The sequence below is a fragment of the Octodon degus genome, unplaced genomic scaffold (assembly GCF_000260255.1).
Source record: "Octodon degus isolate 3935 unplaced genomic scaffold, OctDeg1.0 scaffold00282, whole genome shotgun sequence".
Taxonomy (NCBI): domain Eukaryota; kingdom Metazoa; phylum Chordata; class Mammalia; order Rodentia; family Octodontidae; genus Octodon; species Octodon degus.
In genome coordinates, this window is record NW_004524858.1 from 646,327 (window position 1) to 668,454 (window position 22,128).

Sequence of the window (22,128 nt, forward strand, 5' to 3'; positions counted from 1 at the left end):
CCCCCTCCCCTCTGGTTCCATCTAGACTCACCACTTGAGGGCTCCGGAAGCTCAGGCCCCCTTCCAGCCCCCCCCTCCCGCCTGCTGACCCCGCCCCTGGCCCACGAGGTGCTTAGCCCCGCCCCAGGCCAGGTCCCGACTTTGGCGACCCTTCCCGCTCCGGCCATTCCCTGGAAGATGCTACCGCCGCGACGTGGTTCCAGCCACCACACCCTCCTCCTCCTCGCGCTACTGCTGCCATCACTGTCCATGGCCCGGGCCCCCGCGCCCCCGGGCCCCACCGCAGCCCTGCTGCAGGCGCTTGGGCTCCATGACGCGCCTCGGGGCGCCCCCAAGGCCAGGCCGGTGCCTCCACTCATGTGGCGACTGTTCCGCCGTCGCGACCCCCAAGAGGCCAGGGTTGGCCAGCGATGGACGTCCCTAGGGACCACCCCGCGACCGTGCCACGTGGAGGAGTTGGGGGTCGCCGGGAACATCGTGCGCCACATCCCGGATCGCGGTGAGTGAGGCCTGCAGTGGGGGCTCACAGCTGGGGGCTGAGACCTGAATGGGGAGGAGCGGGGTCCCTCGGGCCCCACTCAGCCGTTAGCAGCCTGAGCCTCCGCACGGTGCCCCTCTTGGTCTCCTACCCCCTACTCGACTGGACCTAGCTGGAAGGTATCCAGGACAACCCCTGCCCCCGCGCCTGCCAGTTCACACCTTCCGGTGCTGGCCAGCAGATAGCTCCTCGGCCCACCCCCGCACCCTGCAGGGCCCCCTTCCTTGCACCTGGTGCCTCGGGGGGGGGGGGATCCCCCAGCCTGGACGCCCCAGCAAGGACGCTGCGCTCACCTTCCTCCTCTGTTGCCTCCCAGGTGCGCCCGCCCGGCCCCCGGAGCCCTCTGCCTCGGCGTCGTGTCCCGAGTGGACTGTGGACTTTGACCTGTCGGCCGTGGAGCCCTTGGAGCTAGCAAGCCTGGCTCGCCTGGAGCTGCGGTTTGCGGCGGCGGGTCCCGGTGCTGCGGTGGCTGTGGGCAGCTGGGAGCTGAGCGTGGCGCCCGCGGGCCCCGGGCCCGTGCTGCTGCGCCAGGAGGTGCGCGCCCTGGGGCCACTGGTGCACGCCGAGCTGCCGGGCACGCCCTGGGCCCCGCACGTGTCTGCCCCACGCAGTCTCCGCCTGGCGCTAGCACTGCGGCCCCAAGTGCCCGCTGCCTGCGCCCGCCTGGCCGAAGCTGCGCTGCTGCTGGTGACCCTAGATCCGCGCCTGTGCCACCCCTTGGGCCGACTCAGGCGAGAGGCCGAGCCTGCGGTGGGCGGCGTCTCCAGCGGCGCTGGCGGCGTCTCCAGGGGCGCTTGCCGCGCGCGGCGACTGTATGTGAGCTTCCGCGAGGTGGGCTGGCACCGCTGGGTCATTGCGCCGCGCGGCTTCCTGGCCAACTACTGCCAGGGCCACTGTGCGCTGCCCGGGCCCGGGGCGCCGCCTGCGCTCAACCATGCAGTGTTGCGCGCGCTCATGCACGCGGCCTCGCCCAGCAACGCCGGCCTGCCCTGCTGCGTGCCCGCGCGCCTGTCGCCCATCTCTGTGCTCTTCTTTGACAACAGCGACAACGTGGTCTTGCGGCACTACGAGGACATGGTGGTGGACGAGTGTGGCTGCCGCTGACCACAGTAAACACCTGTGCGGTTTCCTCTGCGTCCCCAGGAGCGGGGAGGAACCATACTGCACCTCCTGATGACCCTGGCAGGGCAGGGCAGGGCGAGGTGTCCCCAGCTCCAAGCCGCCAAGAGAGGGGCCAGGTGGGGCCCGGCTCCTGCCCCTCCCCTCCATGCAATCCAGCCAGCCCCATGTAAAGCAGGAACTGTTTATTAAGATTTTATCGGTGACAAAAGAGCTTAAAACGTATTGACCAAAAATCAAGTTACATTGCCTTGGTACGGATGCTTGTCAACTGGCAGAACTCTGAGCGACCGCTGCTGGGAAGTAGAGGGCAAAGCACAGGGCACAAGCAGAGGCCAAGCGGGGAGGTCAGCGGGTGGGTGGGGGCCAGCGGGCTGCCTCTAGCGGCCTACAAAGGGACCAAAGCCTGCTATGGGAAGCAGCCTTGCCCTGTCAGGCGAGGCCCGTGCGTCCTGCATCCGCTGGTTCCGACGCTGTGCGCCCGGACAGGGAGGCTGGCAGCCCCCCTACGGGCGGCTCTCGCCGCGGGCCCACAGCAGGCCGGGGCTGTCCACTGAGGAACGGCCTCCGCAGGCCCTCGGCCTGCCCGCTCGCCCGCCCGCCCCTCAGCATGTTTCCTTCCCCACAAGCTGCTGCTGCTGGCCACCTGGGCGGGCAGGCAGGCTGGCTCAGGGCCAGTGCAGGACTGGGTGCCTTCTGTCACCTTCCACATCTCAAGGGACAAAAGCCAACGGCTGGGAACGGCGCTGTCCTGCTCTGCCAGTCCTGGCTGAGATCGCTGTGGGGCCACCGAGCACCTTCTGGGGGCGGCAAGAGCCCCGGTGAGTCCACGGCGCGGGGAGCAGCAACGCTCTGCAGAGTCCTTGAAGGCAGGCGCGGGCCTCTGGCCGGCTGCCGCCCAGAGCTGCTGAAGCAAAACCTGAAACATCTCCTGCGCTCATGTCCGCGCCGCTCCAGCCTTGGGTGTGCCACCAGCTGACACCTCGTTCTGGAAGCTGCTCATGACTCCCAGGTCCACTGCTAAGATCTTAGAGACAAACTTAGAAAAGTATTTTTCAGTACTTCTTTGAAAAATCTTTAAAAAAACAAACAGAAAAACCCAAAACACCGTATTTTCTTTAAGTGAAATCCCTTAGAACACAGGCCAGGGGACCTGGGCAGCCCGGGGCTGCGCCTCCGGGCCCGGGCCCGGCCGCCGTCAGGAGCCTGCTAGGGCACAGAAATGCGAAGTTTTTCCTGCTAAAATGTAGTCCCCTTTCAATAAAAGAAAAGAAAGAAAAAAACGGAGGAAAGGGCTACTCTGAGATGAGGGTCTTCTCCCTCCGCCTGGCCACGGGCCCAGGGTGCAGGCGAGCTGGGCCTCCCGGGCGGCGGGCTCCTGGCCGCCACCTCCGTCTCCTCTCCCTCTCCTTCTCGTGCCGCTGCCGCCGCCACCGCCGCCGTTGCAGCCGCCGCGTGCCCACGGGGGCGCTTGCTGCTCGGCTCCTCTCCCTGGGCTGCTCCTCTCCCTCCTGCTGCTCACACAGTGGTGCCTCAGTTTTAGCAGTGGAAAACAGGTATCCATTTATTTTTATTTTTTATTACCCAGAATAAGATGCTGATGCACTAAGCCACAGAGCTTAGCTCTTCCGCCGCCACCTGTTGGGGGACAGGAAAGGTACCAGGAGAGGCAAGCCCCTGAGGTCACCACGGCAAAGGGAAGCCACGGCCCCTGGGAGCTGCAGAACAGAGCCCCGCCACTGCCACCTGACGTGGCTCCTCTTTCGTGGGCCATGAGGGCCACTTACCTTCTAGTACTGGGACAGCCCTGTCACCCCGCCGTGCTGGTATGCCCGCTCTCCCTGGTACGTGGAGTCTTGCGACAGTGCCACATCAATCTGTGACTTAAACTCGTCGCCCAGGTAACTGTCCTGAAAGCCAAGGCAGGAGGCTGAGTGGCCGAGCGCACGCCGCCCCCGCCCACCTAGCTGAGAGCCGCGGGGCTCACCTGGGACAGCTCCGGCTGGGAGAGGCCGGGCTGGCTCATCTGGGAAGGCTGGCTCATGGAGATGTAGCCCTGCGTCAGCGCGCCCTGCGAGAAGGGCTGCGACGCCACATCCTGGCTGGCCTGGCTGTTGGGGAGGGTGGTCTGGCTGGGCCCAGGCAGCCCGAAGCGGTTCTTCTGGCGCCCCCCACGACCGGTCTTGCTCTTTGGGGCGCCCCGGGCTGAAAGACAGCAGCAGAGGTGAGCTGGAAGGGCAGAGCAGGTTGGCACGCAGGGGCGCAGTGCTGGTGTTCAAGCTCACCGGCTGCCGGCCCGTTGGCCTGTCCGAAGTAGCCTGGCGGGGGCATGGGTGGCATGACCAGGTTGAAGGGGATGGGGATGTTCATGGCGGCCACATGGCTCGGGCCCGCGCTGATCATGCCTATCTGATCGTGGGTCTGGAAGTACATGTTGGACGGCCGGCCTGCAGAAGGAGGAGGGCGCACGGCAGGCGTCAGGCGGTGCTTTGCACCGCGTGGGTCCTAAAGCCGACGGGGGCTCTCTCCTCCCTTGGGATTCTGAGCGAAGGGTGGCCAGTGAGAGCCGAAGCTCTAGCCACTGCAGGGCGCTTCCAGAGACCCCTTCGGTAGCATATTTCTTCTCCCCCACGTGCCTCACGGGGATCCCCAGGGGACACAGACCTGCCAGGCCTGGCACACACAAATGGATACTGGGCTCAGGGACACTGCAGGGGCCACAGAGGCTCCAGGAGCAGGGCTCAGGCCATGGGGCGCCCACGACAGGCCAGGTGCCTCAGCACTGCTGCCCTGGAGGGAGCTCTGTTGTTCCACAGGATGAGGTCCATGAAGGCCAGGGTCAGGACAGAGAAGGGGAAGCGCAGGAGGCCGCAAACGAGGGGAGGTCCCCTGCGCTGACTGCACTCAGGCCTCAGACAACAGCCAGGGCGGCCCCAAGGTCCACTGTGCTGCCCCGGGACACTAAGGCGGAGGGACTGAGCTGCGTGTTGGAGAAGGCGCCCGCTTAGAGGCCAGCAGATCACTCTCCAGTGCCAACAGGGACAGCCCCTCCTGTCAGGCAGACCTGTGACAGCCTGAGCTCCTGAGGCCACCCAAGGAGCGAGCGCCAGAGAGACGTGGGAACATCACGCCCTGCACAAGGACCTACCCTGGCTGCTGCGGTCGTACACGGACCCGGGGATAATGGCCTCTCGGGCGTCATACATGGCTGTTGTCATGAAGCGGGCCCCCTGCGAAGTCACACGCCAGTGAGGAATGTGTCAGGTCAACAGAAGACGACCTCCCCTAGATCCGCCGGGCCTCGAGGCGGCTGGCGTGGGAACCCCAGCGGCTGCAGACCTGGGTGCCCAGTCGGCAGTTTCCTGGCCGGTGGCCTGCTGCAGCCGCTGGAGTCCTGCGAGTCCACCCCCTGCGGCACTCACCGGGTTGATGGTGTTGACGAGCTTGCGCGGCTTGCTGAACTGCATGAGGCTCTCGCGCAGGTTGTTGAGCGGCCCCTCCACCAGCACCTTCTGCTCCTTGTAGTAGTTCAGCAGGTGGTTCCACAGCGGCTGCTTGGACAGCGCCTTCGGGTTGCCCACAATGATGACGCCATACCTGAGAGACAGCACAGAGCACAGGCGTGGTGGTGCCAGGCACCGCGTACAGAGTGGACGGGAAGTGGGCTGAGCACAGCCTAAGCCCAGTTGGTCTCACCGAGGCCTGGCTGTGGCCGCTCCCGCACTAGAGGTGGGTGAGTTTGGATTTTTTTTTTGGTGACTTCCGGGTGTCTTAATGGCAGGTCTGGTGCAGCTTTTGGTGCTGTTGTGGAATCGAACTGCCCTATTACGTGCCTGACTCCATTTGCCCAAGTGGCGCTTTAAACCACTGAACTATCTGGGAAAGCCCTGAGGTGGGTGGGCTTGGGGGGTGCAAAACTTGGGGACAAACCCATCTGCAGCCTCGAGCCAGGCTCCCCGCACCCTTAGGCTGCTGGGCCACCCACTGGGTGACTGGCCATGAGCTGCGGTCCCAGCCTGTGCAGTGCAGCTAGCATGCAGCACAGGCTGGGTCCCGAGGCCACTGGTGAAGACAGGTGGTGTCCCCCAACACTGTGGCCACCTTCCTCTCAGGTTCCTTTTACCATCATCCAGAGTCACTGCAGACAGGTGTCAGATGTGGCTGAGTGAGTGATCATGCCCATGTGTTGAGCCCACAGCACCGAGCACCAAAGGAACAGGTGCTCCAGCCCCAGGGGGCATTCAAGGTAAGCAAGAGAAGTGAAGAGCGCCCCAAGGCAGGGGCGCAAGCGCCGCCATGCTCAGCAGCTCCTTTCCCCTTAGCCAGCCAGAGAGCTCTGCCTGACCTCAGCTTTGTCTACTTCTCCATCCCCTCACTGCCCTCCCCCCCCTGGGTCTCTGAGCACTGTGCTGGACGCAGCAGGCAGGACCAGGGCCACGATGCTACTGTGGCTGAGGGGCTCAGGGAGATACGAAGACACAGACAGACTTATGGCACCCCAGACGGCCACGGGGATCTGGGAGCGAAAGGGCGCCTGAACAAGATGCAGAGGTAGGGAGCAGACTGGGGCTGGCCTACCTAGCTCTGGTCAGGGCCACATTGAGACGTCGGGGGTCATTTAAAAAGCCAATTCCTTGGTGCTCATTGGCCCGCACACAGGACAGGATGATGAAGTCCTTCTCACGTCCCTGGAAGGCATCCACGCTGGCGATCTCTACCTCCTGAAAGGGGCAATGACGACCCATCAGCTGCATGTGGCCCTGCAGGCCCCTGGCTGCACAGAGCAGGGGACACACAGGAGCCGGGCCAAGCCAGGCCTGCTCAACGTCCGCTGCGAGGCTGCACACCCGTGTCCTTGCCGATCCCCAGAAAGCAGGACCCACAATAACACCTGGGAAGGCCAAGGAGCAGAACAGCCGCCACTCCTGCTGCTATTCAGCCTGGGCACACAGGCCACTCATGCCCTGGCAGGATAACAAAGGTGTCCCTCACTGCCCAGTCCTGTAAGCTGGTCCTGAAAAGCTCCCCAAGGACCCTACATCCTATCCAGCTTTGTGGCAGTCTCACTGTGGAGTCAGCACAGCCTGGCCAACCATGCAACCCGCTGCCTCGGCCTCCTGCAGGCTAGGACTGCAGTGGACAGCTATCCTCATGGCACGGCTCAGCCCTCAGTGACGCCAGTTACCAGGCTGACACATGTGCACATGAGGCTCACACTGAGCTGGCGCCAAGTGCCCACCTGGTACAACTTGGTGTGCAGGGAGCCGCTGAACTGCATGTACTGCACCAGGTAGGAGCGCTGGCCCTCGTAGGGCGTGATAATGCCAATCTGGTCAGGCTTGGCGCCAGCCTTGAGCAGCTTTGTGGTGATCTTCTCCACGTTGGCAGCTTCCGTCCTGCGAACATGGGGCAGGGCTGTGAGGCCAGGGCAGCTCTGCCTGTGGCACAAGGGCCCACAGGAACTGCGTGATGCGCGCAAGGTCAGCTGGTGGAGCTTGCTGCGGTCAGGGTACGCACAGCCCTGCTCGCCCATCTTTCCTGGGGGCCTGAGGGCCAGGAAAGAGACAGGCTCCAGAGCACCCACCAGGAAGACACACTGGCAAGGGAAAGCGCCACGGAGTAGGCTCACGAGGGCTTACCTGTTCAGGTAGGATGTGCCTGAGCTGGCGATCTCCTCCTGGCCCTGGGTCACGTAGAAGAACATGGGCTTGTCGGGCTGGGGCCACTGGAAGTCGAAACCCTTTTTCACACGGTCAGCTGCCATCAGGATGGACAAGACAAGGAACCGCCTCAGAGGCCAAGCCTGGCGCCTCCACACCCCACATGGGCGCTGGCTCCCCCGGAGACACAAGGGGTGAGCCCCAGCAGGGCGGCCCCAGACGCCCAGCCTCACGCAGGGCCTGGTAGAGCCGGCTCTTGCCCTCTGGGCCCAGAAGGGGGCCTCCTCTAAGGAGTGGGCTGGAACGCAGCCCAGCAGGTGCCAAAGCACTCCTAAGGCAGGAGCTTTTGTTTATGTTAATTACTGTATTTCAAAACCCAGAAACGTAAAGGACATATTAATTCGTTTAAAAATAAACCTGGCCAGCTCAGCATACTAAGTGCCTGCTTTGGCAAGCTCAAGGACCAGAGGTCAATCCCCGGTCCTGCATACTGCGCCAGCCCCGCCCTGGAGCATGCTGACCAATGACCCAATACTGGCGTGGGGTACACGCCTGTGATCCCAGCACTGTGGAGGCTGCAAAGAAGAGGATCACTGAGTCCAAGCTTTGTAGAAATTCTATACCAAATACATAAATGAAAAAAAAAAAAAAAAAAGACCTGTCCAGGAATGGTAACACATACGTACAACCTCAGCTCCCTGGGAGGTTGAGGCAAGAGGGTCACAAGTTTCAGGCTAGTCTGGGCAACTGCACTAAGACTAAGTGAGACCCTATCTCAACAAGAGCTGGAGGCCAGGGGCTCAATCCCCAGCCACACATATGTATAAATCCTGTAACATTAAATAGCTTTTTTCTTTAAATGAAAAATAACCATTTTCCAAGCAAACAAAGTGAGGCAGGGCCACGGCTGGCAGCCTGGTGGGTAATGTCTGGAGGGCCTCGCTGCCACTCCTGTGCCCTGACACACACACAGGCATGTGCGGCCAGGCCTTCCAGGCAGGTGGGCTAGGTCTGCGACCTCTCTAGGACTAGGGCACCCACACTGGTGGTGTGGGCATGTCTGCTTATAGCCAGCAGACTCCTTCCATAGTCAACGGTAAAGACAAAGTCACTGGGTCTCCACAAAAAAGCAGGCATGTCAAACTCACCCAGGTGCCACTATGTTTTCCACAAACCCTACTTTCATTTGAATCTTTAGGGCCTGCTCTGCTGTTTGAGAAAGGTCCTCTCCTGCAGTGCCTAAGCTGCACTCTTCCTGCCTCAGCCCCCCCGAGTACCAGGACAAGCTTGTGCTGTGCCTAGCTGTCTTCTTCCAACCCACAGGTCTGATGATTTTTGGGAAGACGCATGCTGGCGTCACAGTGTGCAGGAGCATGGTGTCTGCGCAGCATGTGCATCCCAAGCACTACAGCCTTGTCACCCTGGCAATGAGGACGGCTCACGGGGCTGGCTGGGCCAGTCCCCTTGCCCTTCCAGGGCACTTCTCATAGCAGCAGGAGGTGTAAGGATGCATGGGGGTGGTACAAGTCATAACAGTACTTCTGACCTCAGGGGACCCCTCAGCCTGGGACGAGCCTAGATGGCAGGTGCTCAATCTGGTGGCTGAAGCCACCCAGAGCTCCGTGAAGGATGCATGTTCCACAGGCCCACATTCTGTGACAACCCCATGAGGACGCTCAGCCTTCCTGCCCACACGGCCTCTCTGTGGCACAGGGCCCAGGCCTCCAGGACAGCACCCACTGCAAGTGGCCATGTGAAGCTCCCTCTGCGTCTTGCCTCTCCCCAAGCCCTGAAGCCTGTCACCTGCAGTGACGCCGTTCTGCAGTGAGCCCTCGTAGAAGATGTTGGATGGGAAGGCACTGAGCGCAGGGTGCATGCGGTACTGGACCTGCAGGCGGATGGGGCGGATGCCCAGCACCACCAGGCGCTCAAAGAGAGACTGCGACAGCCCGGCCTTGGCCGCCTTCTTGCACATCACCACCGGGCCCAGCTGGCAGTGGTCGCCCACGAGGATCAGCTGCGGAGAGGACCACACGGGCTGGGAACTGGAGTCTCCAGGAGCCCAGCACAGGGAGGAACTGGGCTCACGTCCATGCCGCTGCCCTGGTCTTCATTCCCACAGCAGGCCTACCTGCTTGGCCCCAAGGACCACAGGGACCATGCACTCGGGCTCCGTAGCCTGGGTGCTCTCATCGATCAGGATGGAGCGGAACTGCATCTTGGCAAGCCGCGGGTCGCCAGCACCCACGCAGGTGCAGCAGATGACGTCGGCATTCTGGGGTGGGGGACACAGATATGAGGAGCGCACAGCCAGGGTTCCTGGGTCCCTCCCACATTTCCCCAACACAGCTTTAACAGGCTGTTCTCCCACATGTGCCTAAAGTCCAAGGACTCTCAGAGTAACGTGGAGCAGCGGCAGAAACCCTGCAAGGTATGGCCATGTACATCACTGCTGTGCAGTCTCTTGGGCAGCGAAGCGCTGGCAAACCGCACTAGAGAGCCTATGCCAGTGTGGGCAACTTGTTATAAACCACAGGCAGAGAGCTGGGGATATAGCTCAGTGGCATAAATGGTTGCCTGGCAAGCACAAGGTCCCAAGTTCAATCCCCAGTACCAAGAAAAAAAAAAAAGGCACCAATATTGGGCCAGCAAGATTGTTCAGTGGACTAAGCACATGCTTAGGGAAGCATAGGGACTGGGGTTTGATCCTTGGCACCACATGCAGCACAGGCCCTGCCCCCGGGCATGCTGAGCTGGCCTGAGCCTGGGTGTGGTGGCACACACCTATAATCCCAGCACTGGGGAGGCTGAAAACAGGAGGATCACTATGAGTCCAAGCTGTGTAGTAAGACCCTGCACCAAATACTTAAGAAAAAGAAAAAAAGATAATGGGCTGGCGAAAAGCCTACAGACCTCAGGCACATACCAGGTCCCCCAAGGACCCGGCAGCAGCAGAAGAGGGCAACCACAGACGCTGCCTAGCAAACAGTGGGCACCCTAACAGAGGGCTGTGGGAGGCTGCACAGCGGCAGAACTCACCATGAGCAGCTCCCTCTCAGCTGTGCGCTTGAGGGCCCGGTACCGCTTCTCATCAGCAGAGGACAGCTCCCCGGTCTCATCCTTCAACTGCTGAAGTTTCTGCAGCTCTGGCATGCTGCGGCACAAGCGAGCACAGGTAAGTGGCCCAGCCTGGCTCAGCTCGGCTCTGCACACCCAGGGTCCCAGGCCAAACACACCTGTCCATGTTCCTGATTTGGTTGTGCAGGGCCAGGAAGGACACTGGGGAGTCAATGGCCTCACGGCTCTTGGCACAGAGGCGCACAACCTTCAACCCCGTCTGGTGGATCTTCTCCGTCAGTTGGTCCACAGCAATGTTGCTTGGAGCACAGACAAGCACAGGCCTGCAACAAGACAGGTAGGTGCTCAGTATCTGCAGAGGAGCCCCAGCGAAGGCCGGCAGGGCCACGCAACCAGCACAGAGGAGCCGGGGCCTAGCTGCTAGTCTCCGCGGGGCTCTTGTGCTCCACATCCTCACCCTGCTGCCCATGAGCACAGCTCCAGGTACATCAGCCAGGGCTGCACTGTGAAGGCAGCTGGCCAGATCATGTGGCCATCGTGAGGCCTGTGCAGCACGGCCCTGTCCCCAGGGCTTGCCTCAGCCCACTGGCCTAACCCACTGGCCTGCCCACCTACCCGTTGCCCTGCCGAGCCAGGTGGTAGACGATGGTGGCCGACGTCACAGTCTTGCCCGTGCCGGGTGGGCCCTGGATGAGGCTCAACGGCCGCTGCAGCACCGTCTTCACGGCGTACACCTGCGAGTGGTTGAGGTCGGGGAGGCCCTGCGCGGTGAAGCGCTTGGGCAGCTGGCACTTGATAATCACGTCCTCCACCTCGTGGCCCAGCAGCTTGTGGTAGATGTAGCCTGACACGGAGGTCTCATCCACTGCAAAGGTCTTCAACGCACTCTGCATCCTGGAAGGCAAGCCCGGTGTCAGGGACAGGGCAGTCCTTGAGCCCAGCGAGACACCAGGGAGGAAGGCAGCCGCACCTGTCAAACGAGGTCGACTTCCACACGAAGTCCACCTGGAAGTTGTGCGTCACCTCCACAGGCGCCCCCACGCTACTGCGGAGCTCGATGGCGATCTCATCACCATAATCTGGGCGCTGAGTTAAGTTTGCTTCCGTGCTCAAAGCCGACACGCCCTTTCCCGGCGGCCCTGTGTCTGTCTGTCTGTCTCCCTCCCGGCCTCCCTCTTGCTCACACTCACACACACACAGGAGGTGGAGCCGCTGACCCTCGCTGGCTGCGCTGTCTGGCCGAGGGGAGCCCCGTACACACCTGGCTTTCTTGGCCGGGGTTAAAGAGACAGTGGGTTTCCCGAGGGCGGAGGTCTCACCAAGCCCCCCACAGCCCTGTGGCTCAGTCCCTCTGCGCCAAGGATACTGTCAGGGACCTTGATGACGTGGCCGATCCCTTTCCACAGGGGTGCCAGGTCCCCTTTGTAGCGCAGGCAGATCTCATCCCCCTGCATGAGTCGCATGTCTGTCGGGAAGACAGCACGGTTTAGTACGCTCTGCACCTGCCACTGCACCTCCCCACAAAGAGCGTGAATGAAGGGATACTTTACAAGGGCGAGCTAGGAATTTTATGCTACTTATGGTCACAAATATTTTAAAACTTAAAATCACCTCTTAACCAAATTATGACTAAATCCTCATTACCAGAGTCAGTCTTGGGCAAAGTGAAGTAGGCGATTCTCTTCTTGTTAAGGCCCAGGTCCCACCTGACCGTGATGTTATCTTGCGTCTGAACACATGGAAAACAAGAGCCTGGTTAGCCCAGTGCTAGCAGCCGCACACCAGGACCTCAGGGTGCAGAAAGCCACATCCACACTCAGGCTTCAGGAGGACGCCCACCTCCCCCCTTCCCGGCCACAGCTGGCAGGGCTGTCACTGTGGTGTGTGAGGGTGCCTGCAAGGAGACAAAGCTGCCAGCTGCAGGGCTCCTGGTCCCCGGGCGCTCTTGGTGGGGGCTCAGCCCAAGGTCTGGCTCTCCTGGCTGTGAGGAAAGCTATGAACCAAACTTTTGCTGAATTAGAAGCAGCATGGGCTGCAGCCAGCACCGGCTCCAAGTGACTGCTGTGCTGGCTGCTGAGCTAGGAAAGAGCCCTGTGAGGATGCGTCTGGAGCCCTCTGTGTGCCACATCACCTGCGACTCCTTCAGCTTCTTGTCGTAGTCAGCCTCCAGCTTAACCAGGGGCCCGAAGATGTTCTGGTACTGGTAGGCATCTTCGTAGCGCAGCAGCACGTGCTGAGGCTCCTCATCTACCCCCGGCTTCTCCAGGTCCTCCAGAGTGGCTGAAGGGTTTTCCTGCAGGACAAAAACAGTACCAAAGGGCCAACCAAATAGCTCAGTGGATTAAAGCACCTACAAGCAGGGGTCGGGGGTTTGATCCAGGGCCTGCCATGCTGGTCCACGCCCGGGGTGCGCTGAGACTGATTGAAACTGGGTGTGATGGCACACGCCTGTAATCCCAGCACTTGGGAGGCTGTAAACAGGAGAATCACTATGAGTCCCATCTGGTAGTGAGACCCTGAACACCCTTCCCTAAAAATAAAAAAAAAAAATTAAAATTTAAAAAACCCAGTACCAAGCTCAGCTGCTCCTCCCTGCATGGAAGGAGCGAGAGCTCAGCAGGCAGAGGAGCCTGAGTAGGGTGCGTGCAGACATGAGTGAACGCCCCGTGACTGATGCGTATAGGGAGCTAGACACCAGTATCAGAGCAGGCCAGTGGGGATATGCCTTCAGCATGGTGACAGGGCCCCAGTGCCTGGAAGAAGGTGCCTGCACAGCCCAGGGTAGAGCCGGGAGCAGCCAGCCCTGTGCAGCAGGGCTCCTCAGACCTGGAGCCAGGTCTGCTGCCTCAGCTGGCCAATACCCGCTCGTTCTCACACCTAACTCCAGGGAGCTCTGTGCTGGAGGGTGGGACAGTGCCCGGAGAGGTAACCCAGGGGACTGGAAGTGCACAGGCACCTGGCCTGACAGCACCTGCACAAATGGACTTGCACTGACTAAAATTCAGGTCTCAAGTGTCAGTGAGCAGGAGTGATGCTACCACAGATCCCTCAGCCGCTGGGTTCAGAGAAGGGGCCCCGGGGAAGGGCTGGGCTGCTCCCTGCCTGCTCCCTGTCCTGGCACCCCTCTTCTTTTCTCACTTGTCTACATGCACTGCCTTATGCCTTACCCCAACCTCTGTCCTACAGGGCCATTGTACAGGGACATCTGTCCTGATGTCCTTGGTGTTCATCTATGGGACTAGGATGGCACCTGGACCTAGTACATACACGCAAGCGCTATCCTTTTACATTTTTTACTCTGAGTCATGCCCTCACCAGGCTGCCCCTGCAGGCCTCGAACCTAGATCTTCCTGCCTCAGCCTCCTGAGAGGCTGGGACTGCAGGCGTGCGCCACGCTGTAGAGAGCTCCCAGAATTTTCACTCATGCCCATCGACTTGCCTCCTACACTCCCCATGTCTGCCACCAAACTGTGCCCAAACTCTGCCCCTGCCCACACCCTCTCCAGCAAGAAAACAAAGGGTGAGCAGCAGAGCCCTGCTGTCTAGCATACACAGGGACCTGCCCCAGGGGCCCTATAGCCATGCTCACCTTCCACAGCTCCTCCAGCTTATTGATCTGCTGGGCTGTGATCTGCCGAGCCCGCAGCTGCTCCTGCTCTGAGGGGATCTTCACCAGCCAGGACAGGAAGCAGCGGTCCTGGATCAGAGGCTGCCACTGTGAACTGTCCCAGTTGATGTCCTTGAGGCTGCTCTGACTGGCACAGGGCTGCCTGTGAGGCCGGGGGGGGGGGGGGGGAATCAGGACGCCGCCTGGGCAGTCTAGCCCCACACCTGGGCACTGCTAGGCACTCTCACACGGCCTTCACACAGGCAGTAATAAATCGCAGCTCCCCACACAACAGAGCTCTCAACTCTTACAACGCAGAACAGAAAAAAAGACTGTTTTCAGGGTACCGTCAGTGATCTCACCAGAACACACCCCAAAGGCATTACTCAGCACCGCCGACTCACTCCAGAAGTATCCCGGCTTGGCTAGCGGCCTCACCTGCACAGCAGAACTACAACCGAGTCAGCCTTGGCGGGGATGAAGCCCAGGAGGAAGACGTTGCGGCAGCCGCAGTTGTAGCACTCCAGGACAGTCTCTCCCAGTGGCCCGTCCTTGTGCAGGGTCACCTCTTTGCATTTTGCCCTCACAAGGTGATTTACAATGTGGCTGAAAGCAGGAAATGATAAATAGTTAACACCTGAAGTTTGGCTTTTCACCACTTCCAGCCTCTGGGCCCCTCTGAAAGTTCCGGTACCGTTCACGGTCCATCAGCAGCGGCAGTCACACCTCATCCATCTGGTGTCCCCAGGGAGCAGCCCTGCCTGAACTGGCTCCCCACTGAGCGTGAAAATCAATTCCAACCTCCACTACTTGTAAGGAAACCTTCCCCAGCGCAACTCCGAGTTCCTGTGGGTGTCTCCCCAGTTCCCGCTTTCTTACAGTCAGCTTATCAGGCCTCACTTAACCTGGGGTTGGAGCCCGTGGTGCCCTTGGGACTGAGTGTTCTGCCAAAGGGCCCGTCTTTCGCCTGCCACAGGCTTCTGTTGTGGCTCTTGGTCTTTCAAAGTCACTTAGGCACAGCCCCTGTGCCTACTTCCAGGAGCAGCAGCCTCTCCTAATTCATTCCGGCATCAGCAACCTGATAACTGAAGCTATTAGAAACCAGAATCCAGGAAAAGCCAAAGTGGCTCAGGGCCATGCTACAGGCTCCTTTCGGCCACCCGGCTCCTTCCCCACTGCCTCGTGGACATAGCCAGGATGCAGCTTGCCTGACACCAAGCTGGCCACACTGAAGCACACTCTGGCCTTGCCCAGGGAGGGTGACCCAGTCCCAGCCTCCCCATGACCCTCAGCCTCCTCACTGCACGCTCTCTCCTCACAGAGCCCTGCCCCCTACAAGCTTTAACTCCTGCGCCACCACAGAGCCCTTTGCACTCTCTGACCAGCATGGTCATCCTGGAGGAGCCACCGCCAGCCCGTCCCTGCAGCGCAACTGCTCAGTCCCCGGCACCGCCCACACTCTCAGCCAGGCCCCGCACAGCACACAGCAGGCTGGAGGTTGCCTCTCCCTGAGGCCTTGCTTTCTTCCTGGTTCTTGGCTGTGCTGACCGGAAGCCAGGGTTGCCAGCTAAGAAGAGTATGACTTAACTGCTTTTCCTGCATGAGAGGAACTCATGCCAACAGAGCAACATTTAAATCATCCAGAATATTCTGACAGTCACTACAGTCTTGGTTACTTTTTAAGGCATCAGCCCCTTTTTGTCTGCTGAGATGATATGAAATCTACTCTCTCCGGCCATGTCCCTCTGCAGGCACAGGAAGCCTTGGGCTCCATACAAATGTGCCTCCCTAGGACCCATTTTCATCATTTTCTTTCTCCAAAACATTATCCTTAGAAAAGATTCTGCTGCTTTGTTGGCCACAGGGAGCCAAGGACTTGCAGCCCCTGCTCAGGGCTCTGCCACCACGGTATGGACCCTCCCATGCCCTGCAGCCCAAAGGGACTCACTGGACAGCAGGGACAGTACTGGAATGCCCCTTTCTGGAACTCAGCTCTGGGAAAACACTGTCACCCTGGCCCAACACAAACTGCGACCCGCCCCAGGTGCTGCTGACCAACAGCAGGCAGGGAAGCCCTACTCAGACAGGGGAGTGAACCTAATTTAATCAGAAAATTCAGGATCTAGGCAGAGCTAGCTGAGGGCTCCAGGCCGGGGTAAACCTTCTTAGAACAGGCTCCTGAGTGCCTGGACACCCTGGGAACAGCCGGCAAGGAGCCTGTCAGGATGGGCGTGCCCAGCTCATCTCAGAGAGAAATAAACACTGGGAAAAAGAATTAAGCCAAGCCTCCTTGCATAATAAAAGAACCACAGAGAATAAATCAAGGGTAAATACATTAAGGCATTCACACACCAGCATCTGTTTCAAGTTAAACCAGTCACAGAGCAGAAAAAAACCCAGGTTTGTTAGCGTGACTTTACACTGCGCCTTGCTCCAACATTTCCATAATTCCACACAAACTCGAGCACACACTGATGAAAGACACATGCACAGCTCGGTTATCCACCTGCCAGAAGTATTTCCACGGCCGTTGCAGAACCATTTCTTGCTGGTGTTACAGTAAACCACGCAGGCAGGATCGTGGATTCCACAGTAACTGGAAAGCCCAAACATCAACAGTTAAAAGCTGGAAGGTCACTCTCTGGTTTTAATTTGGCATGTAAAATTCCTTCGTCTTACAACATTTTAAGTTTTTCATTAAACACATATTCAAACCCAACAACCCCAGTAACAGACTCCCTCGGGTGCTGGATGGGGAGGCACCCGGCCAGGGGAGGGCGGGGTGAGGCCCTGCCAGGCCCAGGGCGTGGGGCCCTAAGGTGATTCCAGTCCCCTCCCCTGGCCCCTAGCTGCAGGAGTCTCTAGGAGTAAAGGCGGCCTGCTGAGCGGCAGTGTCCAGCAGAGGGCACTGTGCTCCCGGGAACAGAGAGCCGGCCCCCAGCCAGAGCTCAGGCCAGGAGTATCTGGGGGATCCACCCCACCCCACCTGGACTGGGTTTTCTGAAAATAAACACATCAAAAACATTGGCTCTCCAGCAGCTCTGCTTGGGTATGAAGCCAAGAGTCAGGCTCCATCAGAAGGCACTCGGGCCAGCTGGGCGCCCCCACCCTAGCTTGCAGCCCTTATCCAAAGGGGGAGGGACCCCCCACTTTGCTGCACAGCTAAGCCCACTGCAGCTCACAAGGTGAGTTCACAGCTCTCCATGCGCAGCAGAAACACCATCACACTTATACAAACCCTCACGATTCACAGTACCAACAGAGCCAAAATACAAGATGTGGCCCCCTTCCTTGATGAGATGAACAGCACTTGGGATATGTGTATACAAAAACATAAAAAAAAAAAAAAAAAAAAAAACCCTGAAAAAATCCAAAACGAAAACCATGTGGCCCAGAGAGCAGGAGGAGCTGCCATCTATTCCACAGAGCTGGCCAGCGAGAGCAAAGAGGTGACAGCGCGGTGGACACAGATCACAAGGGGCAGCATGCCTTGGCCCAGCAACGGCGCCAAGGCTGGGCCCCTGGCTACCCTGACTGGCCAGCTGCCCTGAGCAAAATCCTTTCATCTCTTTTGGTCTCAATTCCTTCATATGTGAGGAATAAAAAAGCAAGAATGAGCCCAAATGCAAGGGATACAAGGCCCGGATGGAGCAAGAAGTCCAAATTTGGTCAGCACACAGGCCTCGAGCTGCACACAGCATGGCCAGGTCTCTGCAGATGGCACCTCTGGCTCAGGGTAGCTGGGGCTTCACCAGCGGTGAGCAGGGCACCCACCCAGACCAGTGCCTGGACACATGGGTCTGGGGCCAGAAAGGAGCACCCCAGATGGGTGAATTCAGGGTGTCAGTGGGTGCTGCCCAGTAATGGGGACATTTATGGCCAACTTTCTTCTGCCAAAACCCAGTTCAGGGCCCCGCCCATACCCGGGAGGGGGTGGCCCACCTGCAAGCATGGATGGGGAGGTCCTTCGTGTAATAGGTATCTTCTTCATCTTCTTCAAAGTTCAGCTCAGCCAGCAGCTGGCTGGTCTTGGCCACGCTGTCATCCACAGCCCCATTCTGCAGGATGCCCTCAGGTCCAACCTAAGGAAGGAGACAGCATCACCTGCAGGAGCCCAGGCACGCAGCCTACCGTTATGTCCAGGGCTGAGCTGACCCTGGAACAGCCTGGCTGCAAAGACCCCGCTTCAATCGCTGCACTCATCTGCACAGAGCCTGGCCTTCCACCCTGATGGGGGTGAAGGAATGCTCTCTGCCTGTGCCTGAGGGCCACAAGCAGCAAGCCCAGAGCTGAGCTGTTTCAAGCATGGTATACTGCTGTCACCTGGCACACTGGGTGGCAGAGGGAATACAGAAGCTGCCACGCCAGAGCCTTGCTTTACAGACACAGCTGAAAGCCAGCACAAAAGGCCACTGGAAGAGCCCTGTGAATATGTACACCACCAGTCCTGAAGACACATCATCTGAAACACACTGCCCCCTGGTCAGGGAGGAAGAGCCATCACCTCAGGCCACACAGCCAGCCATCTGCCCAGGCTTCCAAGCCCGCCCAGGGCTGGGTGGGCAGAAAGCACTGCATGACAACCACGGACATGGTGGAGACACAAAGCACAGGGCAGGATCAGAGCAGGCAGCCGAATCTCACAGGGGAACTCAGAGTCCATCCCAGAACAGCTTATGCTTCGCAGGGCGGGGACACCCCGCATCTTCACTCCCATCCCCCGATTCCCACTGGCCAGGCCAGGCCTTCTCCAAGGGTTCCAAGGCTGCTGCAAGGCACATGTGGATTGCCAGGAGCTCCGTCTACACTGTGCTGGGCCCAGACTGCAGCAGCACTCACCACCCGGTACCCTGTAACGTACTTTTTTAAAAAATTATTTATTTATTTATTTATTTATGTGTGTGTGTGTGTGTGTGTGTGTGTGTGTCTGTGGCCAGCTCAGCCCACCAGGGGGTGGGGCTGTCTGGCATGTGGTACTGGGGGATTGAACCGCGGTCCCCGTGCTTTGCTAAGCTTGTTCTAAGTAGGTGCTTTAGACCACTGAGCCATCTCACTAGCCCATACTTTTTTTTTGAGGAACCAGGGTTGAACTCAGATCCTTGCCCTTGCCAGGGAAGCACTTATTCTACTGAGCCATCTCCCTGGCCCTTAACGTACTTTTCTTAAGAGGGCAACCACTGGTTTAGCTGTATACCTCACTGAAAACATATTTTTTTCCTAGAGAGAAGACCAAAATCAAATTTTGTTTATTTATTTAGTACTTAGTTCAGGGTGTACAGGATCTCACTACAAAGCTCCAACTCGTAGTGATTCTCCTGTTTTCAGCCTCCCAAGTGCTGGGATTACAGGTGCATATCACTGTGTCCAGTTTCAATGGAGTGTCCCGGGGGTGGGGCCAGCACAGCAGGCTAGGGATTGCACCAGGGGGCGCTGCATTCCACCTAAGCAGGTGATTTGGTCTGCTGAGCTATCTGGCCGGCCCCCAAATCAAATTTTGGATCTTGTTCTCTCTCTTTTTCTCAGTATCAGGGACTGAATCCAGGGCACCAGGAGCTACATCCCTAGCCCCTTGTATTTTATTTTTTAAATTTTACATAGTTGGTATAGGGTCTCACTACACAGCTTGGACTTGTAGTGATCCTCCTATTTCAACCTCCCCAGCACTGGGATTATGGGCCTATGCACCACACCCAGCCCGGTCTTGGCCAGCTCAGCATGCTGTACGGGAGATCGAACTTAGGTCTTTGCACTTGCCTAGGCAGGCATTTAGACTGTTGGGGTATCTCTGCAGCCCCTGTATTTTATTTTGAGACAGGCCTCATTAAGTGGCTTGGCCAGCCTGCCCTTGAATTCACAACCCCTGCCCTGGCCTTCTGGGGAACTGGTATTACAATGTGCACCAGCTTGCTGGGGCTCCCTCGTCACTTGTTTGTCTCAGTGGCATTTTCCCCATTTCCAAAATGATTTCATCCTGCAAATCTGAAACCCTGCTGTTAAACACTAACTCCCACCCTGGCCCCAGCTTCTGCACCTCCTCTCACTGAGAAGGTGTGGCTCTGGGGAACAGCTCTTGGGGGTCACATGGCATCCACTCCTACCCTGCTACACGCTAGCTGAGCTCATCAGGGGTGTGTGGACACACGGTGGACAAACACCTGCTCTTGCCCTATCTCTAAGACCTCCTCTCAATGAGACAGCAACATCAAGGTGATGGGGCACTCTCAAGACCAGGCGAGCCGGACCAGCAGAAGGCAGGAGCAGCTGCTCCTGTGGCCACTGCTGCCCAAGGTCTCCAGCCACTGTCTAAGGCTGATTCTATGGCGGCCCTGCTGAAGTCTGTCATACTACTGCCCACAGCTCTGCAGTAACCCCTCCCTAACTGCCTCTGCACAGCCATCTGATGGGCAGCACCTTCCTCTTGTGAATGGGCTGTGCCCGCACCATGCTGCCCAGCAGTGCTGTGTTAATGTCTACAGCCTGAGGCCACCCCACCACACAAGCATGTGTCTGCATCTGCCAATAGCCAAGTTAAACAGCCACCAACAGCCCTGAGTCACTCACTTCTTGTCCTACACTCTAGGGCACTCACTGTATCACCCTAAGACAGGGGTGCTTCTGTCCAGAAAATCCCACTTCTCACCAGGTTCCAGAATCCTGGCATGGCACCAGCCCCAGGCGTACTTGCCACTCAGGGATGCCGGCACTCAGCCTCCAAGGCTGAGGAGGAAGAAATACCCATGGTGCCAGGTGGAGCCAGACTTTTCTGGGGGTGGGGGTGGTACACACACAGGCAGGCAAATGGTTACTGGACCAAGCCTTTCTCTTTTCCTGCCCCAGGGGCGGGGCCTGGAAGCCTGACAGGGGAGCAGCCCTTCACCACACCTGAAGGGCAGGAGACCTGTCCACTCCAGGGGGATGGAAAGTCAGGTGTACTCTCTTGGCCCAAGACAGCAGGGCAGGCAGGAGAACATCCCTGACTCTGAGGCCCAGTGAGCCCTCCACCAGCCTGAGTGCATACTCCCCCCCAACACACACCACAGCTGTGATCTGGCCATGCCCCCAGCTGACTTCCATAATTGGATTATTAGTTCTCCCTCCACTCTGAGAAATTTCAGCAATACATTTGGGCCCAGAAGCCACAGTCAAGTAAGTTTAAGAAGCACTGGGGAAAGGACCCGCTACTGCAGAGCTTCGACCACCAGTGTTGCGAGGAGCCCAGCATCCAGCCCCACACAAGAGCCAGGGCAGTTAAGTCCTTTTGTCCTGCTCCACAGGTGAGCCCAGTTATGATGCTCCAAAGTCCACCTGAGTCTACAAGCTGATGAGGGTGTAGAGGGGCCTCCTGCCTAGGTGGTGACTTTGGAGGACACTGCCAAATGCTACCAAACAGCCCATACCTCAGAGCAGCATGAAGAAAGGTCAAATCATTCTCACAGAGGAAAGGGGCAAAATTCAAAAACTACCCCTGAATGTGTTGTTGTAAACTCTCAGACCAGATACACTGCAGTCTCAGCCTCGGCCTGTGCCAGTGCCCCAGGACCTTTGCACTTTCTGCCCAAGAGCCTGGGCATGGTGGCCTGCTCCCCACCAAGGTCTTGGCCCATGGGGCACTTCCCAGGCAGGCCCTCCTAGTCCCAGAGTATATTGACTATATACTCCCTGCTGTCTGCCAGAAGATCTCAGCAGTGTTGGCTATGAATGGCTCCTCTTTTTCGGTATCAGGGATAGAACTCATGACCTTGCACTTGCCAGGCAGGCACTTACACTGCTGAGCTATCTCCCCAGGCCATGAATGTCTCCTTTTGAAAAACATAAAGGCAGAGATAAAGTGACTCATTGTTTATGCTCCTAGTCAGGGCTGGAAGTGAGATTGTGGGGGTTGCAGAGCAGAAGTCCTGACATTTCCCCCAGCAAGTTTCATTCTGCAAGGTACCAACTCTGCTGGAAGGGATTGGCATGCCCTTCACCTGGTGGCTGCCATTAGCCCTTCCAGACATTCCTCCTCTCTGAACCTCAGGACCAGCCCTGCATCTAACACACAGAGCCCTAATCTTTCCCCCTTAAACCAAGACCCCATCACACTGGTGCACAGCCTGTGCTGCCCCTCCAGTCTCCTTCCCACTCCC

The 22,128-nt window shown here is 58.7% G+C and overlaps 2 protein-coding genes across 5 annotated transcripts in view; one reads left to right on the plus strand and one right to left on the minus strand.

Moving 5' to 3' along the window:
• Positions 1–3: 3 nt before the first annotated feature.
• Positions 4–7,734, plus strand: Gdf1 (growth differentiation factor 1). 2 transcript variants are annotated; one of them, XM_023707134.1, is made up of 3 exons: positions 4–499; positions 855–1,618; positions 7,644–7,734. In XM_023707134.1, the coding sequence occupies exons 1-3, from the start codon at positions 178–180 to the stop codon at positions 7,650–7,652; spliced, it is 1,095 nt and encodes a 364-aa protein (XP_023562902.1). In that variant the 5' UTR covers positions 4–177; the 3' UTR covers positions 7,653–7,734. The 2 variants fall into 2 exon arrangements, with proteins under 2 accessions (XP_023562902.1, XP_004646904.1); XM_004646847.2 differs by lacking the exon at positions 7,644–7,734 and having other exon boundaries at positions 855–1,735.
• The window catches only part of Upf1 (UPF1, RNA helicase and ATPase), a 27,841-nt gene continuing 7,540 nt past the window's right edge, over positions 1,828–22,128 (minus strand). The window contains exons 3-24 of one of the 3 annotated variants that reach the window (XM_004646849.2): positions 17,945–18,084; positions 16,509–16,598; positions 14,441–14,608; positions 13,985–14,165; positions 12,527–12,688; positions 12,040–12,124; positions 11,762–11,860; positions 11,366–11,474; positions 11,011–11,289; positions 10,554–10,718; positions 10,357–10,471; positions 9,449–9,592; positions 9,121–9,334; positions 7,297–7,414; positions 6,897–7,053; positions 6,236–6,378; positions 5,080–5,254; positions 4,806–4,887; positions 3,943–4,104; positions 3,645–3,862; positions 3,445–3,567; positions 1,828–3,295 (exon numbers count right to left, since the gene is read on the minus strand). In XM_004646849.2, the coding sequence (XP_004646906.1) occupies positions 3,448–3,567; positions 3,645–3,862; positions 3,943–4,104; positions 4,806–4,887; positions 5,080–5,254; positions 6,236–6,378; positions 6,897–7,053; positions 7,297–7,414; positions 9,121–9,334; positions 9,449–9,592; positions 10,357–10,471; positions 10,554–10,718; positions 11,011–11,289; positions 11,366–11,474; positions 11,762–11,860; positions 12,040–12,124; positions 12,527–12,688; positions 13,985–14,165; positions 14,441–14,608; positions 16,509–16,598; positions 17,945–18,084 (3,126 nt within the window). In that variant the 3' untranslated portion in view covers positions 1,828–3,295; positions 3,445–3,447. Of the gene's footprint in view, positions 3,296–3,444; positions 3,568–3,644; positions 3,863–3,942; positions 4,105–4,805; positions 4,888–5,079; positions 5,255–6,235; positions 6,379–6,896; positions 7,054–7,296; positions 7,415–9,120; positions 9,335–9,448; positions 9,593–10,356; positions 10,472–10,553; positions 10,719–11,010; positions 11,290–11,365; positions 11,496–11,761; positions 11,861–12,039; positions 12,125–12,526; positions 12,689–13,984; positions 14,166–14,440; positions 14,609–16,508; positions 16,599–17,944; positions 18,085–22,128 lie in introns of those variants that run through there. The other 2 variants (XM_023707132.1, XM_023707133.1) reach the window with 2 other exon arrangements.